Below are 24,358 nucleotides of genomic sequence, written 5' to 3' on the forward strand. Positions count from 1 at the left end.
TGCAACAACCAACGACTCGTTAGTCTTTTAAAATGGGAAGGTCATGGCAAATTTTCTATTTGCCTCCATATCTTTATTAATTTCTCTGGCCAGCCCTGGCTTTGGAATGTCTTTGTTGTCTCCGTTGGCTCCGGCAGCCTGCTCTGGGGATCCTCACCAAGGAACGAAACCAGGAGGCAGGGCACAGGATCCTTGCCCTCACAGGCAAAAGGGTGTCACATTAAAGGAAGCATGGAGAGGAAAAGCCCCTGTGTACGTCAGACCTCGCCCTCAGCGACTGCGGATAAGCGACAGCCACAGCCCGGCCTCTCACCCCACGCCCCTCGAGTAAGGAAGGCGCGGCCCGGCCCATGCCCCGCCCGCTCCGGCAGGGCCGCGCCCCCGGCCGAGCCCGCTCCGCCCCGGGGCTGGCGGCGGCTGCGCGGGGCCGGGTCCTGGAGCCCGGAGCCAGCGGGTTCTGTGCGGTGCCGTCCCGGCCATGGAGGCGGCGCGGTGGTGGCCGCTGTGGCTGCCGGGCCTGGCGCTGCTGTGCGGCCGCGCCGTGGCGGGGCTGGAGATCCGCACCACGGTTCCGCCGGCGCCGGCTCAGGGTAAGGAGGGGCGGGCAGCGCGGCGTCGCTCCCTTTGCCTGCGGTCCGTGCCGCGGTGCGGCCCTGCGGCCTTCCCGGGCGGGCCTGGCCGGGCCTGCGCTCAGCCTGCGCCGGGCAGAGGGGCGCGGCGGCGGACACGGGCTCGGGCTCGCCCCGAGGCCTGCAAGGGCCCAGCGGCGCCCGGAGCGCCAGCAGGAGAGTTGGGGAGAGCGCGGGGCTTGCCGTGGTGCTGTCCCGGCGCGGAGCGGGCTGCTCCCGCGGGCCGAGCGGGAACAGCCCGCTCCCGGCCGAAGGACGCGCTGATAGCGCTGGGGTTTGCCCGGCTGCCGGGCCGTGGGGTGTCCGGACCTTGGCACGGAGACAGCAGTCACAGAATCGCAGGATGGGGCAGATTAGAAGGGACCACAGTGGTCTCCTGGTCCAACCTCCCTTGCTCAAGCAAGGTTATCCTAGAGTACACAGTCGCCAGGGTTTGTTCAGCCCTGGATGATGGTGAGGAATGTGGCTCAGGAGAAGCTGACGGAGGTGCTCGTTCCTTCCTTTCCTGTTGGAATCATTTATCTCTTCGCTGCTTTTGGCAGGCAGCTGGTGAAGCTCCGCCTGTGATTTAGTTGCCACCAACAGATGTGCCCGCAAAGGTGTGTGTGTCAGGTTGGCTAGCATCAAGTGTGGGTATCTCAAGTGCACCTTGATAGGTGTGTCTACGTCCGAGCCGCAAGTGTTTAATTTCCTTTACTGAAGGGTTTATACTTGAAAAGGGAACCTCCAGCTTTTTGAGACAGCTAACTTGAAGCAAGTCAGCCTTACTAATTCATGTTGAGAAAGCATGTTTAGGTGTTTAAAATCTCACATTGGAAAAGTAATGAAAAATGACTAAGCATGATGGTACTCCATGTTGAAAACTCCTGTTGGAAAATTTTTGAGTATAAACTGAGAACAGTTTCTGAACCTGCTTCTCTTGTTGTTTTTTTAAATTAATTGGTATATGGGCCTTAAGCTTTTAATTGGTACCTGTAGCAGTTTAGTTGTTACCGGATAAACTGGTAAGGGGGTTTTCCAACCGCATATATAAATTAAAGATAAATATACTGATACATAAAATGCATTTAATGTTAAGAATTAGTATCAGAAATATGTAATAGTTAATTATGAAAAGAAAATATTGAAATAGGTAGTTGTTTCACAAGCAAGTAACTCTACCTCAAATTGACAACTTGTTGTGACTAATGCTCCATTTGGAAATCTTTTCCCCTTGTATTTGTGATATAGTGAAATAAGAACAGCCTTGTTTCATTAACTGGTATAAAAAATATCATAGGAACAGCAATTTCTAGAATAAAAATCCAGGTTCAGACTAGGAAAGGAGATTCCCCCTCATCTTTCAAATAGTTCATCTAGGTCAAGACTATGGCATGTACATGGTCCTGTGGGCAACAAATTATATCTGAGTTATGGATAAAAAAAGACTGCTTTTAAGATGATCAACATGGGGTACTTCTAAAAAAAGTAAATGTGAACACCAGTATGTATTTTTTTTTTATTCAGAGAAAATGCAATCCTCGGCTTGTCAAGCTTTTGTTAAATTTCTTATTGAACTCTTGCATATTAACTTTGTGTCCTATGTTTGGAAGTGTTTTTTATTGTTATTTAAAATCATGTAAATTGGAGAGCTTTATCTTTTAAAAACTTTTTCTCCCAGAAAAAGTTAATGCCTGTGGAAGGGTATAAGTCCTAAGCAAGGGTCAGCTCTTGCAAAGCTTCCAAAGCTGCACAATTTGGAATGTTCCCTGAATTCTGTAAGTTCTAGAATTTCAGCAGAGATACCTGGAGACTCTTGGGTTACACCTTCTGTGTTGTCCTTAAAGAAAGCAAACTGAGGGTAAAGGTAAGCTTAAATTGTTCTCCTGTGTCTGAGGTTAAACTTACATGTTTTTTATCTCTGTTTGCTGCAGTTCTCCTGGAATGGAATTACTGAGATTTCATTACTTCAGTCAAAATTATTGCTTGCATCTAGGATTAGGGAAAAAAAAAGGTTAAATATTATGATAAATGCTTGACCTTATGGAATAAAAATAAATATATAATCTCTGTATTTTGGTTTTGTTTGTTTTTTAGCATGTTCAGCATTTTCCCAGAAGTCCTGTGAAGAATGTCTAAAAAATGTTTCGGTAAGGTTTTTAACATCATTTTAGATTGATAGGAATTTCCACTTAATGTGAAATCAAACTGTTAGGCTTTCTTAGGCTGTTTGCTTCTTATTTAAGTGATAGAATCAACTGATGTGTGGCTTCCCATCTGTCACATGTGATGCCAGTGTGCTTTCACTTTGCCAGGGTTGCTCCATGGTTTCGTCACTGAGGGTGTTTCTGTGCTTTGTGTGGAGAGGACAGACTGAATCCAGGCTTCCAGTGTCAGTGTGTGCTCAGGGCTTTTATAGCTCAGCTGAGCAAGTTGATCTTGCTGCTGCCTCAGACTCATCCTCATTTTGTGGGTAGCACTTTGCTAAATGTCCTTCTAATAAACTCAGTCTTAGGCAGTTACAATGCCTTGCTTTTCTTGTGTTGTGCTGGGAAATTAATGCAAATAAACTGAAAGTGCCTTTCTCTAAAGATGCCCCAAGTAGTGCCTGTAACTGAGGCAGAGTGTGCCGGTCCCTTCACTGACTGTGTGCTGAAGACTGCCAGGCTAAGCCACTGTTGGTAGCAAAGTGTATTTCCAGTGAGATTGCAATAAGGCAGACGTTTAAATGTTAGAATTTGTTTCTCTCTTCTTTGCTGAAAACTTCTTTGGCTCTATGATAAGGATATTGTTAAGCATGCAGAAGGCATTAGTCAATGCAGAGCAGAAGTGAGAGATTATTTCAAATTCAAAGTTCAGATGTCACTGAAAAGAAACATTTCAGGAATCTTAAAATTGCATGTAAGTTTCCATTACTGGAAAACCTTTTCACCAGGGAAAATTGAGAAATATCTGAACTTACCTGCTTGTCTTATGCATATTTTAGCTTTAAGGGAAAAATGTTAATTGAATTGTATTGATGATTGTCAGATTCTTTTATCATGGAGAATTAATCAGTTGAAATATTTTCTTGTGCTTCAGCCCCTGCTCCAACCAGGAGCTGTGTCAGGTATTGCCTTTTGGGTTAGACGTGTTTGCAGTAGTTAGATGCGGAGTCTCCATCAGAGTGATACAGCTGGCCTTTTTGGGCCCCCAGTTGTCACCACCAGTGTACAGTCATTCAGATTAGAAGAGACCTCATGAGCCACCTAATCCAGCTTCCTACTCAAAACAGGGTCAACATGTTCAGAGTCTTAACAGTGACCTTTATTATGCCCCCTATTAGTTGTTATTTTTGAATTGTTTATTCTTATTAAATATTTGAACCAAAAAAATCATATTCTCATCTAGCATAGTAATTAAAAGGGCACAGTTTTTGCCAAGTGAATTCTCTTTTCTTAGTATTTTTTTTTGTTGATGTGTCCTTATGGGTATGTTTAAATTGTACAGTCTACCAACTACAAAATATATTCTTCTTGTAGCCAAACTTTTCAAGAAAGCAGCATCTGCTACAAATGGTTTCCTTTGTATTTAACGTTTTGTAATCCATTAAGAGCAAGATAACAGGCTTTATGTAATTGAGGATGTATGACAGAGATGTTCTTGATAGTACTGTTAGATAAAGCATAGTTCCTGGCTAAACTCTTTTTATAATGAATCCTAAAAAAACATAATCCTGTCAAAGATTCCTACTGCTGTTATTCAAAACTATTTCATTGTTTGAGTTGTGTGGTAAATGACTTCTGAATAAGTATTTATTTTAACAGATGAAAACCAAAACCTAAGCTTGATGCTTAGAGATGGCTTCAGAAGCAGAAATGTTGTGCTGGAATTTTATCTATAATACACATAAAAACGTGAAATTTTAAAAATATCCAGATATGTGAGCATGTGCAGTTAAGGTACACAGGTACTTTGCAACTCTGACTGGATGAGACTATCTTTCATTACCTTGCAGCAAAAGCTCCTGTAGACTTATAAGGATTCTTTACTATTTTCTTTCTGTTGATAATCAAATGCAAGGCTGAAGTAATATTATAGGTGTGATTTTATTCCTTAAAGATATGAGATGTTTTAAAATTCTGAACAGTCTGCAGTCTGATTTTGTATTTGTTAATTCCAGTAATTTTAAACCCAAAGCCATTTTACCCTCAAGTATGCAGAGTGCCTCAATGTGTTCCCAAATATTTTCAGGCTAGTTACTTGTAAGTACAAAATGTTCTTATTCACTCTTCAATTTAGGTTTTGCTGAGAAATTGTATGAGGACTTCTGTAGGCTTTAGAAGACAAAGCACTTCCATTTCTCCAGCATTACATTCACATCTGTATCTGGAGTGAAATATGTATTTGGAGTGGTGCACTAAATTGTTAACTGTTTTTGAAGATATATAATTTGGGTTTTTTCTTGTTTCTTTTGCACAGTGCCTTTGGTGTTACACCAACAACACGTGTATTGATTACCCTGTAAGAAGTATTTTTCCACCATCTTCATTGTGTTCTCTCTCAAATGCTCGATGGGGAGTTTGCTGGAGTAGGTACTAATTTTACTTTTGCTGTAGAGAATTATTTATGAGTATGATTAAAGTAAACTTGCTAGAGCTGTTTCCTGATAATTTATTTGGAGGCGCAGGGTGAGGAGGCAGTGGTTATGATTTGGAGCCATAGCCCCGTTCAGTGTAGGTATGGTGATGCGATGGCTTTAAAACATTTTTATTTTCTTTAAAATTTCTGCAAGTGTTGGATGATTTGTCTAGATCCACAGTTCTCTTATATTCCAATGGCAGCAGTGAACCAATACCACAGGAACAGAGTCACACAGAAATTCTTGAATGCTATTTTTGCTTAAACAACTGAAATGTCATGGATTGACTCCGGCACAGTGCCAGTGCCCCCATGAGAGGTGTATTCCCCAAAATGGTTAAACCATGGTCAAACCATGACATGAAATAACAGTGTAATTGTTGGGTACCAAAGGCAATGTAGATAAGGTTTAAAAGGAACGTGCATGGTGCCACTGTAGGTTGTCATCCTGCATGGTGTTTCCATTTGCTGTGCATGTTTTACTACAAAATACACGACTGAGCATGTGCTGTCGTCAGGGTGAAATATTTGGAGGTGTTTTTGTAATAATGTGTGTACAGATCTAGATTCAGACTAGACTGGAACAGAGAACACCTAAAGCGTTAGAAAGCTTCTTGTGTGAAACAAAGGTACAGCTTCAGTCCAGCAGAGCAAACACTTGCTGCTTTCTGTCTGTTTGTGCATGGACACCAGGGGGCTAAAGGGCAAAAACAAGTTGGGGTGAACTGTCAGTGACAGTGTTGACTAAAGAAAGTTACCGTGCTTAGGGCAGAGAGATTTTGCAGTAGTCTAAATTAGGGTAGCAGAAGTAGAAGATTGCTGTTAAAGTGGAACATGCAAGTTTCTGAACACTACCACTTAATGCCTGCTGCAGAATGACTAGATGAAAAAGTACAGGTGAACTTTATCAATTCTATTTTCTTAGAGAGGGGCTTTGTGCTTTGTTTTCTGGGAACAGGCATTTGTGCTTAAACTTCTGTTGGAGTTTTTTAGGTATGATAGGAGTATCATTTCAGTGATAAAGCTAACTTTTAAGAAAACTGGGCTTGCAGTTTTGTAGTAAAGGCTTTTATTGTGAAATGTTTAGCAGACTTTTTCTGAAAGGGTGGAGGGTTGACTCCTGCCTGTATCTGAGCGCTCACACAGCTGCTTGCTTCCTGCCTCTCTCCCATGGCCCCAGTGGGATGGAGGAAGAAAAAGGAACAAGAGCAGAAAACTTCCTTGATTGAGATAAAGACAGTTTTAAAAGGGAAGAAAAAGGAGGGAGAGGAAAAAATGCAATTTTTTTAGCACCCCTCACAAGCAGACGTGCTCAGCCAGTCTCTAGACAATAAGTTCCCACTGGAATTGACTTTCCCCTTGAAAGCCAGTTCTGCCCTCTACTTACCTGTCCTTTACCTCAGAGTTTTTTTGCTGACCCTGACATCTGGTGGCCAGTTTGGGTCAAGTGTTCTGTCTGCATCCCCTCCTGACCTCTCTCACTCTCTTGCCTGTGTCCAGCCCTACTCACTGGGGGGAGCAGAAGGAAGGGGGCAGGGGGGAGGTGGGAAAATCTTTTGGTGCTCTTCAAGCCTGTTCAGCAACAGTTGAAACATTGGTGTGTTACCAGCATGTTTGAGCCAGAAATCCAAAACCCAGCATCAAATGAGCTGCTATGAAGTAAGTTAACACTCTCAAACACACCAGGTAGAGAAACACGTCCTTTTCTACTGATACTAAGGGTGGTCTTGACAGTTTACTGCTGCTATGGAAATGGCTTCTATCTTGTGTGCCATTTGTGTTTCTAGGTTGACTGTAGCTTAAACACAGAATGAAAACTTCATAATGGAGCACATTCTCAGAAAAAAAAAAAAAAAAGTAGAAAAAAAACCCCCAAACCAAAACAACAAAAACACCATCAAATATGCATTTCCTTAATAGGTTTCTTACAAATTACAAGCAGCAACATGCAATGGGGTTATATGTTCTTATTGAGATTGTCCCCTACAAACACAACAGGAAAATTAATTAACTTGTGAAGGTGCTTGTGATGTTTTTTTTTTTCTTTAAGCAAATAAAATTAAGAGATGAATGTTTTTCACCATTGCTGAAAGTGAAGGTGAATAGTGCAGCTTTCAAAGTCAAAAACAAATTACTGTCTTCCAGTTACAATTTTATATGAATTACATATGTTGACAGATTATTAACCGGAGTGAAGAACAGTGTAATACAAAGTAGCTTAATTGTGTTGGGTGTTTCCATGAATAGTAAGCAGATGAAATAGGTACTGTTGCCAGGAGTGTAGACTGAAAACTGACAGTCTTTTCCTTCCCTTCAATAGTTAAGTAGTATACTTTTGAAAAAATTAAATTTTGTTTGAAACAAATTTTTTGAAAAAGTTTTGCTTTATGGGATGAAGTATATTTGTTTGTAACTTGTAGGGAAGTAACAGAATGAGAAATGTGGTTTTACTTAATGTCTGTTCAGTGTAGTTTATGCATAATAGCAAAGTTTTAATGTGGTATACTGCATTTATCTGGGGTAGTTCAACAGAATCATGTTTTGCATATAGGGATGAAAAAATGTGTGGGAAGGAAGGGAAGAGTTATCTGAAATATAAATGTTACTGATGGAGTCTTAACAAGTTGAATATATTCATGTTTTTCAGTAAACTTTGAGGCTTTAATTATTGCTATGGCTGTGGTAGCTGGACTTATTCTGGTGTCCATAACAGTCTGTTGCTGTTACTGCTGTTACTGCAGAAGGCGTTCCAGGAGGTAAACACGTGTATTTGTTTTCTTTACTAACACTGGGTCCTGGTCTTCCCTATCTACCTACAGTTTTTACTCTCCAGTATACTAAGAATATTTTCATCTGGAAGTAGTTTTGGTCACTTTGCTTTAGTTGTTTGAGAAAGACAACAAAATAGGAGATATTTAGTGACAAGTAGTATGACAGTGGAAATGATGCTGGAATGACTGAAGTGATTTTTCTACTGGTAACAGCACTGATGTGTCTGACTTCAGGCAAGCTGTTGCTTTGCACTTCTACATTTTACACTTTCTTATTAACATTGGACATGAAATCTTTCAATGACCAAGTAAAGACTTGCTTCTTGTGATAGTGGTGTAAATAATTTCTTTCAGGGCAAGCTCATGGTACAGCAAAAAGGGACCAGGTGAGTAGAAAGTAACTGAGCAGCAATGTCCTATATGGCACTTGATATCCATCTTTCAGAGTTGCTCTAGGATCTGTCAGCAGTCAGTATATAAGGGGTTAGCTGTCTTTGCCAATTCAAAAAGATACTTACATGTAAGATAATACTTCTTTGCTCTATGATACTAAGTATAATTTACTTACTTTCAAGGAAAGTAGTACTGCAGAAATTAAATGTTCTTGAGATCTTGGAGAACTTGTAAATTTTTTTTTTTAACTGGCTTCTCTGCATAGCTAATATTCCTAAAAGGAGGGAAGTAGTTGATGAGTAGTTAAAATAGGTACGTCAGTACTGTGGTGTGAAGTGGGACAGCACAACATGCTTCCCTTTATCACTCAAGTTTTAAAGCTTTCTGTACAGTGTAGTTTCAGCTACCTCTGTTCTTTTTGTCTTTTGGTACTTCTTGTATGAATAAAATGGGGACCTTATTTCTTGGTCAGAAATGATTCTTATACTTTTTTAAATACCTTTGACTCATTGTTCCTGTTTGTGATTTGGTTTTGGCTTTTTTAAAAGATCTCATGTAACTGTACATTGTTTAGTGCTGATCCTAAAGCCAGAGAAATGTGGTACATCTGTGGCTTTAAAGAAATGTAAAGATAATTGTAAATAACATCTCAGTAATTTATTTCTTTCCTGAGGAAGAAGCGTGTACCTGTTCTATTGGTAGGTTGGTATACCAAATCTGCCCTAATGCAAAAATGAATACTCTTTAGCCCTGTGCTGATAAGCCCTGAAGATGTAAAGAATAGGTTTAGATCTTACATAAGATCTGCCAGCATCCTCTGCAGAACAACTGAGTAGGCCTGTGCAGCTGACATGTCAGCAAAGAGAGCCTGAATCCCATGAAAAGAGATATTTGTGCTGGACTTCAGTTTTAGTAGCTAAGTTGTCAATCAGTACTGTAACATCTAATTCTAAAAATAGAGGGTTAGTTGAGAGTCATCTTATGCCAAGACTCCAAAGGTGTCAAGCTTAATCTTGTGACCCTTAGAGGATTTAAAGGTCTTGTCAATCTGAGGTCCAGCTTATTTCAGGAGGAGTCAGAATGTGTTATTACACTGAAGCCTGGTACATTATTGGCTTTAAGCCCACAGGAATTCATTTGCTCTCTTCTTCCTTAATTCTGGGGACTCATTTTCCACAAAAGAAACTGGGGTTTTTTTGACTAGGAGGAAGGAAGGGTTGTGGAAATGTAGTACTAGATCTGTTTAATTGATTCTTTTTTAGATGTATCATCTGAGCTCTGAGGTGTAACCTTGTTTTGCAGAAGTATCAGTGTTTCTTTAGGGAATTCTTAAGCTGTGATGTTTAAGTGTTTGAGAAGCCTGAACTTTGGTTTTCCTTGAACACAGAGAATACTCAAGTGCATTAACACCCACATTAATAATGTAGTTGGCTCATATGTGTCCATCCTACCACAGGAATTCTAGGAATATTGGTGCACAGTTTTTATTTTTATCCTGTGTTTTTGGACTTCTTAGAGTCAGGTTCCTTGTACTTGTGACAGTTCCGTGAACAGCTATTATTTATGAAACTCTACTAAATAGACTCTCATGAACTTCCATTATCAACTGTGATTTTATTTGTATAATCTCAAACTTTCTGAATTTGGAAGAACAATTTGTTCCAAGTATCCAGAAATCAGAAGATGCTTAATACTGTTTAATTACAGGGAAGAAATCTATTTTCTGAATCATGCATCAACATTTTATTTTATTTGATGCTTTCGTATTTTGTAACACCAATTGTGAAAATTATTGCATAGTTGTAAGACATGGGGTCTTCAGTAAAGCAGTTTTACAGAAGGGTGCCCTAGAATGGGAGCTTCTAATTATGCTGGAAATGCTGATGTAGAGAATTGATTAGTTTTCAAAAAGAGTCTAACACTGTTTTCAAATAAAAGTGACCTGTTGTGTGTGTTTCCTGCTCCCCCAAGATTTTTTCTAATTCTTTAGGTGGAAAAAGCTGGAACTAAAAAATTTGTTTCTGAAGAATTGCATGGATTCTTAAGTACTGGCTTGTATTGAAATAACTAAAATGTTGAGAGAGATATATGGAGATATATGCTGTTTGAGCACATGAAGGAATTGAGTTCATATTTCCAAAGCTGAATCTGTCTGAATTTTGTGTATTAAAGCATTTGACATGCTGTAATTAACCACTGGATGTCACTCTTGTTTAACTTGGATCTTGGTGGCTGCAGATGAGTGGTAATACTGCTCGGGTGTATTAATATTGTAAATATTCATTTCAGACCTCTTCAGAAATGTATCCACTTTTGGAAGATGATTAGCACCTGGGCAAGCATGGAGTTGTTCATTTACTAATCCTGAAGAATCATCATAAATTCTGTCAGGGAAGAACTAATAGGAGAATTGTTTGACATTTGCTTTAGTCCTACAAGGATTACGCAGTCTGTCTAATGGTTATGTGAAAGTGAGCTTTCTCCAAGGCAGGACACAAAGCTAAAGTGCAGCAGAGAATTCAGTAGAGCATATCTGCACAAGCACAGCTCAGATGTACTGTGTAGGTTCAGCATTTCCCAGAATCACACAGCTGATGCTCAGGTAAATCCTTGCTCATTCCAGAACAGACTCATTTCCTGGGGGCAGCTTGAGATTGGATAGTAATGGTTGTTGGAAAGATAAATTGTTCTGGCATCAAAGGCTTGTGAACCATCAATCATCTTCCAAAGGACAACAATGGACTTAACTGTGCACATACAGAACAGTGACTATTAAATGAGGTGTGACACATGGGGAAAAGGGCACTTAGGAATCCTGCTTCTGGAACAGTGTGCATCTTCTTCCTAAGAAGCTGTAAATAGTTGTCTGGAGGCTGAAGGGCATATTACTGCAATGAGTACAGCATTTGGATATTATAAAATGTGAAAGGATAATTACACAAACTTGTAAATTAAACTTACTCAGCGGTGAAATTTTACCTGGCTATGAAGTAGTAAATAGTGATAGCTTAGCAATAAAGTTGCTTTTTCCTGCTCTTATGCTTTCCTTCCTTCATTTTTCTAGCAGACTAGAGGAAGAAGAGGAGCAGCTAGCTAGAAAGAGAGAGGAACGAAGGCTACAGTCTCTTCAGAGGTAAGTCTTGACAGCTTGATATATAGCTATACACTTCCTGATGATGTAGGAGTATTCTGCCTTTCTAAGAAATATGTGGAGTACTAAACAAAGAGGCATTGTGATGTTAGGCATGACAGTGTCAGGTTTTTACAAAACATTTATTATGAGATTGATGAACCTGATTAGCAGCTGTATTGCTGTAAATCAACAGAGAGCAGGCAAGTTGATGCTCATTGTGGCGGGTACCATGAGTGCTCTGTGCATCATTGTGAGGTAATGACAAACGTTATCCAAGAAGAGAACAGATGCAAATTTGTTTTCATAAACATCTGAATTTGTGAGCTGAATGTGTCAGACTTGAATGTGCATGAAAGGGTAAGAAATGGGTATCCAATTCAGGAAGTATGCTCACACATGGTTTCTCTGATAAGTTATGTTGAATATTTGCAATGGAGCAGAAAAAAGGGGAATTCTCTACTTGTTAATCCAGTTATAACTAGTCAGAGCACAGTAGGCCCTAGTATGAACGTGATGTTCCCCTGTAATGCTTTTGTTTCTTTTTAGAGGAGGGATCCAATGAGGAATATCAACAGTTTTTTGTATGCCAAAACCATGTGCCTTGTGGTGAAATGTAGCATCCTTAATTATGCTACTTTGTTCAGTTAAGACAGCACTTATCTGTGTTTGTTATAAAGGAAAGACTTCTGACTATGTGCATAACAGGATGATTGTGTTCAGTAACCTTTCCACTGTGATTTGTGTATCAGCTTTAAATTCTTGGTACAGTTCATCTGTAGGAAGTCTGATGCGTGTGGAGTGTAAGGTGTGCTGTGCACCAAGCAAGTGGTGTTGCACCAGGCAATTAGCAGCCTAAAGCTAATGTCAGCTCCATTCTTGAATTTAGCCTAGGAACAAGCATCACTGGGAGCAGGCTGCTCTGCCAGAGTGATTCCTGCAGCCTTATTTAAAGCAGCATTCCTCTTTCCCAGCTTGTCTCAGGAGTGTGTCTGTGAAACAGAAAGTGCTTTAATTGCAGGAGAGAGCTTAGCAGCAGCCCTGGGGTGTTTCCATGTTCTGAACACGCATACCAATTGTGTGTGTGCTGGGGGTCATGGGAAAACACAAGGAGTAAGCCACTGCCAGCACCTAGAGCACCTCACCCTACCCACTGCTTCCTTCCTCTAAGACCTTTGGAGAATGAATTGCTACTAGCAGGCTGTAGAACAAATTAATATTCTCAACAACCCATTTTTGACAAGCAACCTGCAGAGGAAAGCAGTTTCTTGTACTGTGCACTCCTTCCTTTCTGCTGTGAAGTTTTCACATCATTTATGAAAATAGCTGAATAGGTGTTCAGATAAGTATGGGAGGAAAATAGGCACAGCATTGACCTTGTGTCTATCTGGTTTTGTTTTTTTCTTGTCTACATGTTCTTTGTTTTTTCTGTGGGATACAGCTACTTCAAATACAGCTCATATCAGCTCATATATGGTTCATATCAGTTGGCACTGGAAGGGGAACAGGACTAGCCTGAGCTTCATTTCATGATTCCATTAGTGAATGGTAAAAACAAAGCAAGGAGGCCCAGGTTCCATAGTGTTCCGTGGAACTATTTTTAGCGGAAGGTTTAAGATGATTGCAGCACCTAGTATTTTCTGTCTTTCGGAAAATGTAAAAGTCTGCTTTTTAAGTTTAGTACTTGTTTGCGTTAAAATTCAGTTAATTATGATACTTCTGTGTGTCTTTGGAAGATGCCTGTTAAAATGAAAAGTAAGGGTTATTATGTTGGCTGTCTGCTTATCTACACAAGGCTGAAAGCAGCTGTCAGTTTAGTGAGAGGGTTGAAAATCACTGGTGATGGTTTGAGTTTGCACTTATAGTGAGGGGCATGAAGGGAATGATGTCTGAAGTTCAATTTTTGACTTAAAACAAGTATCTTATTGCATAGCTGTAGTACTTTATTTGACTTCATCATCTCTAACGTGAAAAATAATTCTTATGTATGGCATTGAGTAGTGAGTCTTTTTCTATACACTCAATTATTTACAGCTTCAAATACATGGTATATGTATACGTTAGCTTTATATAATTTATAAATCATTATTTATTTTAGAAGTTTGTAAACAAATGCTAAGCAATAAGATCTAGTGCCAAGTATAAATTGATAGTAAGGGAGAACAAGGAGAGAGGCCAGGGAAAGAAAGGATGGCAGTTTATTTGTGAAGAACCGAGTATGGAAAATTATTATGTGAATTGTTAGTATTGAGAAAAATACTTCCTCAGCCTATGGGAGTGGGGACAACTTGCATGAGAAGCCAAGACTTTAGCATGTATAAGATGGAGTAATAGCAGTAGTGTTAAGAAACAGAACCAACTCGGAAGACTGAAGTGACTTGAGCTGATCATCATGTGAGATGTGGGTGGTACAGTAACTCTGGGTGGCTGAGCAGGGACTGCCTGTTCAGAGCTGTGTCTGGTTCCTCTGGGTTGATGTGTACCTACACCTTATTTACTGAGCAAGGATTTAGTCGTGGGTGAAGTGATGCTGTCGTGGCTGCCTGTCAGAGTTTGTATGTTTCGCTGATATTAATGGTTTTACCCTTCAAAGTTAATTAGATGTTTTTTGGTTTTTTTTGAATAGCCTAGGAAAGTATCCTAAAGCCTTTCTGAGGTTTAAAGCCTACACAGCTTGATTTTGCACCATCCCCTTCTTAAGCAGGTCCTTTCTGAATTCCGAGCTGATTCACACTGGCTGCTGAAGTACTGAGATTTCAGTACCTGCAGCAATGAGTCTTCAAACAGGATATGCTGAAGAAGGAAGAAATGCCTCTACCATCAGTAATAAACCTGGTTTTAGCTCACATGAAAACTATAGAGTAGAAGGATTTAGCTGTATGTTGGAGAAGGCTGCTTTAAGCGGAATTTCTCTGTTCTCTTCCTGAGATACCTTGCCCCATATCATATCGTCTTCTCATGTACCACAGAAAGCAGAAATCATGTTGTCAGGTTACGTTCAATGGGTAAATTTGTCTCCTCTTTTTTCTGTTCTCTTCAATATCTCAATCCTGAATTTGTTCTTCTACATAAATTTCATTACCCTGACTCTCCAGCTTATGTTACTGCATTTTGGCCAGGTTGCTTTGCTATGCTGCCTGGGCTTAATAATGCAGAGGGATGTAAGGGACATGGGTATCTCTGGGAATCAGTAGTGGAAGGTTTTGAGTCTGTCTGTCTTGTTTGGTTTTTCTCATCGTGCTTTATCTGCATGCTTTTCCAGAACTGCAGTTGCTGGAAAAGCCCACTTCAACCCTCAGCTCTGTAGGAAGCAGGATAATTGCTTCTGAGGACACACAGGATCTGATTAGCAGTAGGAATTGTTTGGAGGTGGAATATGCATAGGGCAGATGGGATCTTTGGTGGATTAAGCTGTCAGTGCTTAACAGATTTCTGCTGAATATGTGCAAATTGGAATCCAGCAGAAGTCACAACTTGTCTAAGTGGGTTGAATTTGGACAGAGGGTAGCAAAGGGTGTATTTCTAAATTTTTTTTTTTCTTTAAATTTTTGTTAGAGGAACTTTTTTTGTCTAATACTATGTCTGTTCCTTAAGGTATATAGATCCTGTCTCATGAAGCAGTTGTATAGGAGCTTTTATGTTTGTTTTTTAAAATAAGCAAAATAGATCCTTCCTTTGTAATATAGGAAAACTATCTGAGAAAAGATATTTTTTCCATTTAAACAACACAAATTTCCAATCATTTTTTCCATTTGAACATCTTTCATTTCCCCCCCTTCACCTTTGCAAAGGGGAAGGAGAAATTGACTCATCAGAACTTGGTTTATGTGAATAATTTAAGTTTGGCAATACTAGGTACAGCCTTAAAATTGTCTTAGTGGTCAGACAACATAAAAACCAATTTATATGTAGCACAATATTTTAATTTATTCTCTGCATGGCTGCCATGCTGGATTTTAGAAAGCAGTAGTTTTCACTTACACTTGCTGTACATCTTAAGCAAAATAGTAGTACACCTTTTTATCCTTTTAGAATTATTATATTAAATTAGTATTCCAAATTAGTATTCTGTTCTGTGCAGAGCTAAATTTTACAATTATTCTCCCTGCTGGAAAGCATTAAGGAGTGTTCCAGTGTAGTGTAGTGCCTTTTTTCTTATGTATGGATGAACACCTCATTGTGAATGTGTGCATATATGTGGATGCTTTACTTTTATATAGAAAAGAAAAGTATTTATTGTCATACATCTTATGTTCGCACTATCCATTAGTAAGAATTTATGGTAAGTCTGATAGACACAGTGTATGTAAATACTTACAGATCAAGTGTAAATACAAAGATAATATATATGTAGCTGCTAAGTGTGATTTTTTTTTTTTTTGAATTATAATGTGATTACTGATGCTAATGTAAAAAATGCTGATGTCCTTTTTGGATGTAATTATAGTTTGCTTACAGCTCAAAAGAGTCTGAATATTCTTCTGATGCCTTTATTTCTTGTAGGAAACATGAAAGAAAACTGAAGCATGATGAAATACGTAAGAAGTATGGTATGTGTCATCTTGTTTTGATACTATGCCTAAGTTGATTCCTTTTCCCTAATGATTGTTATAATTTACAGCAGAAATAAGCTGCTTTATGAACGGCAGAAGTAACCAAGCCCAGTTTTCTGCTGATGCCTGTCTTCTGACACCTGATTTTAGCACGTTTACACTCCTATTCTCTTCCTGCACTAACTGTCCATCTGGGCAAGAAGTCAGTGTGCTTGGATGGGCACTTAAATATATTGATTAAAATAAGTGGTTTATTCTGTCCATTTCAAAGTAAGAAGGCTGAGTTTGGGGGCTTTTTTGTTTGTTACTGAGTGTGATAAATCAACATACTTGAACTTTGCTGCTGGAGTCATGGCTATTGAAGGAGGAGTGACTGACTAGTAGATAGCAAGCTTTTTAAATCAAGCTTGAAAAAGAAGAGTGGAGGATGCAGCCTAATGTAGGGATATTTTTTTTTTTTTTGCTTTTTAAGTGGAGCTGTTGTCCAGTTGTAGAAGAATATCACAAGACTGTAGGACCTGCTGTGTTGTGTAGGAGGCTCTTATTATGTAGGCTTGTCAGTGTTTCCACTTTTCATTTGATTTGTTCATAGGGTTAATAGTACTGTGTATTCAGAGACAGATCTGCTAAAACTCTGCTGCATTTTTTATTATGCAAATTGCACTAATGTCAGAGAAGGTGTTTCTAGGGGTCTGAACAATCAGTCAAAGCTGTTAATTTTCATCCTCTTGTTAAACTGATCGGCAGAGTCTAGGAATGCCTTCATGAATCTGCAGCCTGCACTTTGCCTGATGCAGAAGTGATACAGACAAACTCTGTAGGGAATTCTCTGCCTGGAGAACGTTTGTAAAAGAATGATCCTGTGCTGTAATGGAGGAAAACTACACTGTGAAGCTTGAGCTACTGAAGAAAGAATGTTGTAGAAACTGGAAGTAATTTTTGTTAAACATCAGTCAGGGAAGTTGTTCTGTGGTATTTTACAGGATAATTAACCCTGTATTTCAACCACAGTTCGGTTTCAAGAGTTGTTTGAGTGGTTGACAACATTAGTCCAGATGTGAAAAAAGCAAACAAAATCCAAGTACAGTGTAAAACAACATAGACTTTTTGTGATTTTTTTCTCTTTAGAAGAGACCTCACAGTCAATCTCAGCAAGATTGAATCATTGGGAAAGATCTGGTGAAGAACTTAGGGCAATGGTTTTGTCCCCACAATAACTTGCAGCACTCAGTGCAGATGGACTTTTGCATCTCCTGGATGCAGCCTAGATGCAGTGCTGGGTGCAGAATCGCAGTTCCTGTATCAGAGCCCTGCACTGGGGTTCAGTGATGTGAAAGCTGCATTCAGTTATGTTCTACTTGTGGAACCAGTTCACTTGTCTCTGCATGGCCCTACTTTTTACTGAAGACAATTGTCGGTTCAGTGCTTAACTTTCACAACTTTGTGGAGAGCTTTGCTGGATCTTGTTGGAGTACTTAAGTTCCCTGAAATTTAAAACTATAATGCAATGCCTCTGGAATACAGACATCAAGCTCAATAAATCAAGTATTGCTTGTAACTATACTGTTCACACTCACAGGAGAGCTAGTGTCATTTTGACTCCACTATCAATGAATAAATGAGAAGCAAGTTCATACATTCATTGTGGAATGGAAGGTGTTCCTTCTTGTAAGAAGTCAGACCTACTCACTCCTTCCTGCACTTAATGTTTTGCAATGCAGCTTACCTGCACAAGATTGCAATTCGACTATAAACTTAAATTTTAATAGCAAACTTCCATATAAAGTTTATTGACAGATTTGCTGTATTGCCTAAACAAAGATTAATTTATATTATCAGATATATCAATTTGAGGCCTGGAATCTCATGGTTAACATTTGTTTTAAAGAAAAATTTAACTCTCACATAACATAATTAGCACATCCTTAAAGGATGTATGTAGCTGAGAAAAAAATGAAATACACAATATGTATAAATTTTGAAATCCAAAAATATAATTGCTGTTGAATGTAAAGGTTGCATTTTGATAATACACAGACAAATGGTGGTCAAAATAATTTGGTGAGACTTGGATCTTCTGTCCACATTTTTTACTGTCTACAAAATACAGATGTTAGCATATTAAGCATAATCTAATAAAAATTGCTGCAAATAATTATGGAGGCATTAGATTATTTTGCACTCTTACACACTGCAGAGAGGATTCTCAGTTAAGTAGGCATGGATGAGTGGCAGAATGACAATGCCTTTGTTAACCTGACTGTAGATAAAGATGATGATGCCCAAAATTTCAGTATTTGGTTGGCTTTAAGGGAATGCCTTTTCCCATTTCATCCCCAGCTTTCCATACCCCATTTAAATGGTAATTACACATTTATAATGCACTGCAGGTGTCACTCTAGCCACAATCCTTTGGGAGCATTGGAAGCAATAGAGAGCTTTAGCAACCAGGAGTACGCACTTTCAATTGTTTCTTTGTTGCACAATTTGATAGTATTTTTCATTTGCTCACATATATGAATGCAATATGATTACACAAATTATATGTTGACTCTTAGGAAAAATTTAAAGTAGAATTCAGAGTACTTTGCAGCTTGTATAGTACACAAAGGAACTACAATTTAATTCTGCTGCATTTGCTTCTATTGTGTGTTCAGTATAGCAGTAGTGAGAAGCTGCCTTATTATTTATTTGAGGATTTTGCCAAGTATTAGTGGAAGGATTTTTTTCTTTTAATTCTTGCAAAATGATTATCACTTCATTGCTTTAGGTCTGCAAAGGTTTTGATTAGGTATTTTAATGATATGTAATCCTCTCTTGTTCATTTTATGTAAGACATTGGTTTTTATATTCAGTATTTTTTGACAGTAAATGTTTCTTCTGTTCAAGGTAGATACTTTGCTTTCACCTTCTTTAGTGTTCTGAATGCAAGACAGGAGAATCTTGCATTGCCAAACACTCAAAGCTATTTAGTTTGTTTGTTTGTTAAGAATACCGTTGTTAATAGGGGGGCTAGAAATAAAGAGGAAAAGTTCAGTAAGAGGTGAAGACATGCAGTAAACTAGGTTGGTTTTTTTGTTTTCAACTACACACAGTCTCTTGTATGTATTTTGCTTGTTAATTCTGGTTTTGGGCAGCATTGATACATGATGAGAGTCAGATTTCAATGACTGGGAACATGCATAGTTAGTATACAATATAAATGAATATGCTGGAAGGAGGTATGAATTTCTTTTGACCATTGCTTTGTCATTTCATATTTACTAAGATGATTCATTGTTTCCTATAAACTAACGAAAGATACTTGACTACTGTATCTTTCAAATTTTTGAGTGTTTTGTAGATACTGCTAAGTAGGTCAAATACTAACCTCAAAATGAGGGTAAATAGAAGTAGGAACTTGTAAGTGACCTGTGTGCCAATATTCAAGTTCACCAGTGACATGTAATGGACTTGATTGCAAACAAGGCTCCTGAAGATGCAAACATCTGGTTTCTCTGAACCCCTGAGGGTAAATGACAACTTGGGTAGTGGCTCTCATGTCAGACAGGAAACAGCTGAGAGACAACCGGCTGGTTCCAGGCAGCACGAGAGCTTCAGCTGAACCGGACGTGCTGCCCCCTTAGCATGAGCTGCCAGCTCCTCGGAGTGCCACTGGGAGGGCAGCAGTGGCAGCTGACAGAAGTTTTTTGTTGTGCCCCTTTTTTTGTATGTCTCTCCATATAGTTTTTGTCCACTTACTGGAGCCTAATACTTCTTCAGTAAGAGTTGGTGCAAGTGATGAGCTGCTGTCTTGCTCCTCTTACTTAAAGTAATCTTATGATGTACTTAAAATGGTGAGGATAAAAGAAATTTAAATGCTGGATGCAGGCTTGAGAGCAATGCTGAAAGCTACGTGTATCAGGTATTGTAACCCCTGCTTATCCTCATTTGGAAGGAGGGCTTGCCATTTCTCTTGGAGTCCCTTTTTCCTGGGAGATCAATTTCTGAAGTTGGAGCCAGTAATATTCACACTGTATTGACCCATAGTTCTTAAAGCCTATTTAGTTTCAGTATTCTGTGATGAAACAGGTGAGAGTACTTTAAGTTAGGCATACTAATGCCTGATGGGTGTTGATTAGATCTGTTCATTCCTAAACATAATTCAGTGAAATTAAAGCAAGTACTCCTGGGAATGGCATATGCAGTGAGGAGTAAAAATGGCACATTCACTTGAAATATGAGGATTAGTTTTCTGAAATGGCTTTTAGCTGAGTGTTTTGGGGCAGGGAAAGAGGAAAGTATATTCACTCCTCAGAATGGTGTAGGAAAGGTTTATCAGAACTCTTACACAGTCCTCTGGTTAATTTGAAATTGGCACTACTGGATGTAGAAAATCTTTTCCATTGGGTTTCAGCTGTTTAAGCTGTAAAGAGCAGTATCTAGTGTTTTACTGTGATACTTTCAGACCTATGAAGTGTTGACTATGTGTCCTGAATAAAATATCAAAAAAATATAATAAGCACTTGCCAGACTCTACAGAGAAAAGTCTACAGGCTATGTTCATTTTGTCAGGGAATATGGTACCCCCTCTTGCCACTTTGTGGAAAGCTTTTTGCAGTTAGGTGCGTTTATTTGTAAATGGAACTTAATGAGTGCAGGGAGTTTATGCAATGGCAATTGTAATAATAGTGGTAATTTCTAGTATTGATGCTGATTTTTGATAAATGTTGTGTAAATGTGTTTTGTGTTAAGGGGTGAAATACAGGAGTACTGCATTTTTTTTTTAATTGGACTACTCAGTTGTGTTTCAGGTAACCAAATATATTAGGAGCCATATATCCTAACTGCCAAAGTATTAACAAGTCTGGAGGAAGGGTGGGAGTGGTGACGATCTGGGAGTCAAGTAAATGTTTCTTCTCTCTTTGGGTTGGGGTTAAATTAATGCAGAAATATTACCTGGAGGCACTGGAGGTTGAATGGCAGGCCAAGGATAAGAGAGGATTTTTATTGTGTATTAGTTTACTTGACAGCTAGAATAGACATAGTGGACATCACAACTGCTTCTTAAAATCCGTGAAAGGTAATACTAAAATCTGAGAAGTAACCACTTTCTAGAAGTTTAAAAATACAAACATTTCAAAATCTGAAAATATTGTAGATTATTTTTGGCAATTATATAATCTAAATATATTCTTGTTAAACAAATGCTTAATTTTTTTTTCTTTTCCAAAAACAATTATAGAAATGGATAGTACCTCTGATACAAGGTACTACACCAGGTAAATAGACTATATGTCATGTTACCTGGCTGAAGCTTTATAAATGTTACTGGCTTACTTCTTGGACAAGTAAGGGTCATATATATGAGGGATAGTTTTGATATTAAGATTTTGCAAGTTGGCTTCTTGTCATCTTGTTTATTTGAGTGATTATAGGACTTTTCATATTTATTATTTATTCCAAATATTTACTGTTCCCTATCAGGTAGTTAGTTGCAGTAACTGATACAGTAATCAGCCCTGAGCAGTTGTGCTGCTTGACTGGCATCTTAAAATAACCCAGCAGTTCAAATGAAGCTCACCAGCTGCACAAGGTAGGCAGTAGTGTAGTCTGCGTACAGCACCATTAGGTTTTGACTTCCAGATAAAACTGTGAATGTTCAATATCTGTGTGCAGGTACATGTGGAAAGAGGTATGGTGTGAAAAGGACTGAATTCTTACAAGGTTTGGCAGTGACTAGAAATATTTTCTTTTTCATTATTGTGATTCTGAACATTTGTGATTTGGAGTTGCTCGGCTGCACTGTCCTCTGTCTCAACACCTAGGCAAACATGCTACAGAAGAGTCCTTGTCAGACATCAATATAAAAGTCTTGGCAGAAAGGATAGCAGTAGTGTCCTGTCCTTTCACAGCATAAGCTCAGCCTCTGGACTCTTACAGGACTGCTTTATTTTTCAGTCTTCTGCCTTCCCCAGGTTTAAAGTGTGGTTTAAAGTCTCTTTGAAATAATTTCTGTGTGGAGCAGCGATTGCTCAGCTAACCAGAGGATATAACCTCAGCTATGCAGAGGATGCTTTGCATATCCAGGCACTCAGCATAATGGGATGGCTTTGCAGTGCTTTCTGTGACATTATTCTAGTATAAAGTCCTTAAGAATGTTTGTGAGGGAAACATACTGTAACTTGGATTAACTGATGCTCTCGTTATGGTCCCTGGAGGTTTTAGTGCACATAAGAAGTGATCTTCATTTTTTCTTAGAGATTATTGTCCTGTTGCAGTAAAGCTGTAAGTGGCTGAATGTGACAGATGGTTGTGTATAATTGAGGTAGAACTAAGTTAAAGTAGCAACATCTTACATTTTAAAAGGATGATGATCTTATAGTCACTTGCATTTATAGACTGGCCACTCAGAGTCTGTTCTTCTTGAGACATCTCTATACTTAGATTTTTGTCAACTTGACTCTCACAAGTGCATTTTTGGGGTATACCTCACAGATGAGAAATGTTTTTTCCATAATAATTTTTCATAGAAAAATGTTCTCTTCCTGCTAAATCATGAAATACTTATTAATGATTATTGTCTGAGAAATAAGAGTGCTTAAGAACACTTCCAATTTATTATAATACTTGACTGTCTGGGTAATAGACCAACTATTACAAGAATTGCCTTTTGGATTTGTTACATGCAGTACCAATAGCAGTGAAGTCAGTAGCTAAAGAGTTTTTCTGTAAAAAGAAAATGATAACTGCAGTCCCATTTTGTTTTACAGGTCTTCTCCAGGATTCTGATAACCCTTACAGCAGATTTGAGAATGAATAAAGATGAGCACCTTCCACAAGAGCTGTAACTCCAGAATCCAGGAAGGCAGTTTGTTTTTCATTAGCCCTTTGTGCTCTTTCACTTCTGGTTTTTTCCTGGTTGTAAAACTAGAAGCAGCTAAAGACTTTCTGAAATAACATGTTTCTATCTCCTACGTGTATGGAACTAATTTTCCATAAATGTTTTTTGTTGTTGAAATGTTAATTGAAGTTTGTTTATCCTTCCTCTTCTTAAAAGCTATATTTTATTACTTGACTTAGATTGTTAATAGTCAAAATAGTGTGATTTTGAGTTCAGTCTTAACTGCTCCTTAAAGCAGCTGTTCTCATGTTCCTAAATAGAGATTTTTTTCTACATATATATAACAAAGCAACATGGAAGCACAGCTCCACATAGCAGAAATAGATGATGAAAAATACATCATGCACATTCTTGTGGGTGGAAGTTTTTTTTGCCTGGAAAAGCATCTTCCAAGAGTATAATGTGTAGGGGTTGACAGAGAGAGTATATTTGTCTTTGAATAATTAAATTCAGTTGTGGGAATGTTAATATGTACTTCGAATACAGTTAACAAAATTGGAGGAAGGTTGATTTTGAAACAAACATCGTTAGGTGTTCCTAAATTTAAGAAACATCAGTCTGTGTGAGCACTTTCTTCTGCAAACTTAATGTATATTGAAAAAAATAGTATAAAGTTGCCCAGATTCTGCAGTTTACCAGGGCTGACCCTGGCCAGCAGCTTAAGCACTGCCCAGCTGCTTCCTTCCTCCCTTGGGGGGATGCAGGAGAGAATGGGAGCAGCAAAGGGTTGAGATAAAGGCACAGTAAGTGAAGGAAAGGAGGGTAGAGGGAACAAATTCTGCAAAGACAATTGCCACCTGCCAGAAGCAGACCTCTGCCCAGCCTCCCCTCCAGTTTTCTTGGTGAGCCTGGAATAGGGTCAGTTTGGGTCAGTTTTGGCCAACTGTGTCCTCTCCCAGCTTCTTACTCCCCCCTGGCCTAGTTGCTGGAGCAAGCAGAGTGGGGGAAAAACGAAACCTTGATGCTGTGCAAGCAATGCTCAGCAAAAGCCAAAGGACTGGTGTGTTACCAGCACTATTCTTGCCACAAATCCAAAGCAAAGCAGCACCTTAAGGGCTGCTGTGAAGAAATTTACCTCAGTCCCTGCCAGAGCCAGTACAATAAGAAGGCAGTATTTTTTTTAACCTTTTATTGTTCTTTTGATATTTTCATAATGTGATTTATTTCCTGTCTTACTTTTCGTAGAGGTGTTTCCTTGAGCACTCTCAGTAGCTTACCAATATGATGTGACAAGCAAGAAGCTCTTCTGTCCCCCCAGTCTAATTGTATGTTCCTGTTTATCCTGTACACTTTAAATCACCTCCCTTGCTGTTTATTATGTGTTAAACAAATGTACAGTATTGAAGATGTTTGTGTTATTTTTGTCCACATTCCTAAAATAAACTCTTTAACATCTTGAA

General features: G+C 38.9%; 1 protein-coding gene across 4 annotated transcripts; it reads left to right on the top strand.

The window, feature by feature from the left end:
• Window positions 1-370: 370 nt before the first annotated feature.
• Window positions 371-24,358, top strand: LOC121353010 (pituitary tumor-transforming gene 1 protein-interacting protein-like). Of its 4 annotated transcripts, none has more exons than XM_041466498.1 (7): window positions 371-590; window positions 2,706-2,758; window positions 5,070-5,178; window positions 7,876-7,984; window positions 11,457-11,525; window positions 16,026-16,072; window positions 21,542-21,639. In XM_041466498.1, exons 1-7 carry the CDS (start codon window positions 479-481, stop codon window positions 21,547-21,549), a joined length of 507 nt encoding a protein of 168 aa, XP_041322432.1. In that variant the 5' UTR covers window positions 371-478; the 3' UTR covers window positions 21,550-21,639. The 4 variants fall into 4 exon arrangements, with proteins under 4 accessions (XP_041322432.1, XP_041322433.1, XP_041322431.1 ...); XM_041466497.1 differs by lacking the exon at window positions 21,542-21,639 and adding an exon at window positions 22,828-24,358 and having other exon boundaries at window positions 374-590; window positions 11,460-11,525; XM_041466496.1 differs by lacking the exon at window positions 21,542-21,639 and adding an exon at window positions 22,828-24,358 and having other exon boundaries at window positions 376-590.

Source organism: Pyrgilauda ruficollis, unplaced genomic scaffold (genome assembly GCF_017590135.1).
Source record: "Pyrgilauda ruficollis isolate IOZ18807 unplaced genomic scaffold, ASM1759013v1 scaffold2, whole genome shotgun sequence".
NCBI lineage: Eukaryota > Metazoa > Chordata > Aves > Passeriformes > Passeridae > Pyrgilauda > Pyrgilauda ruficollis.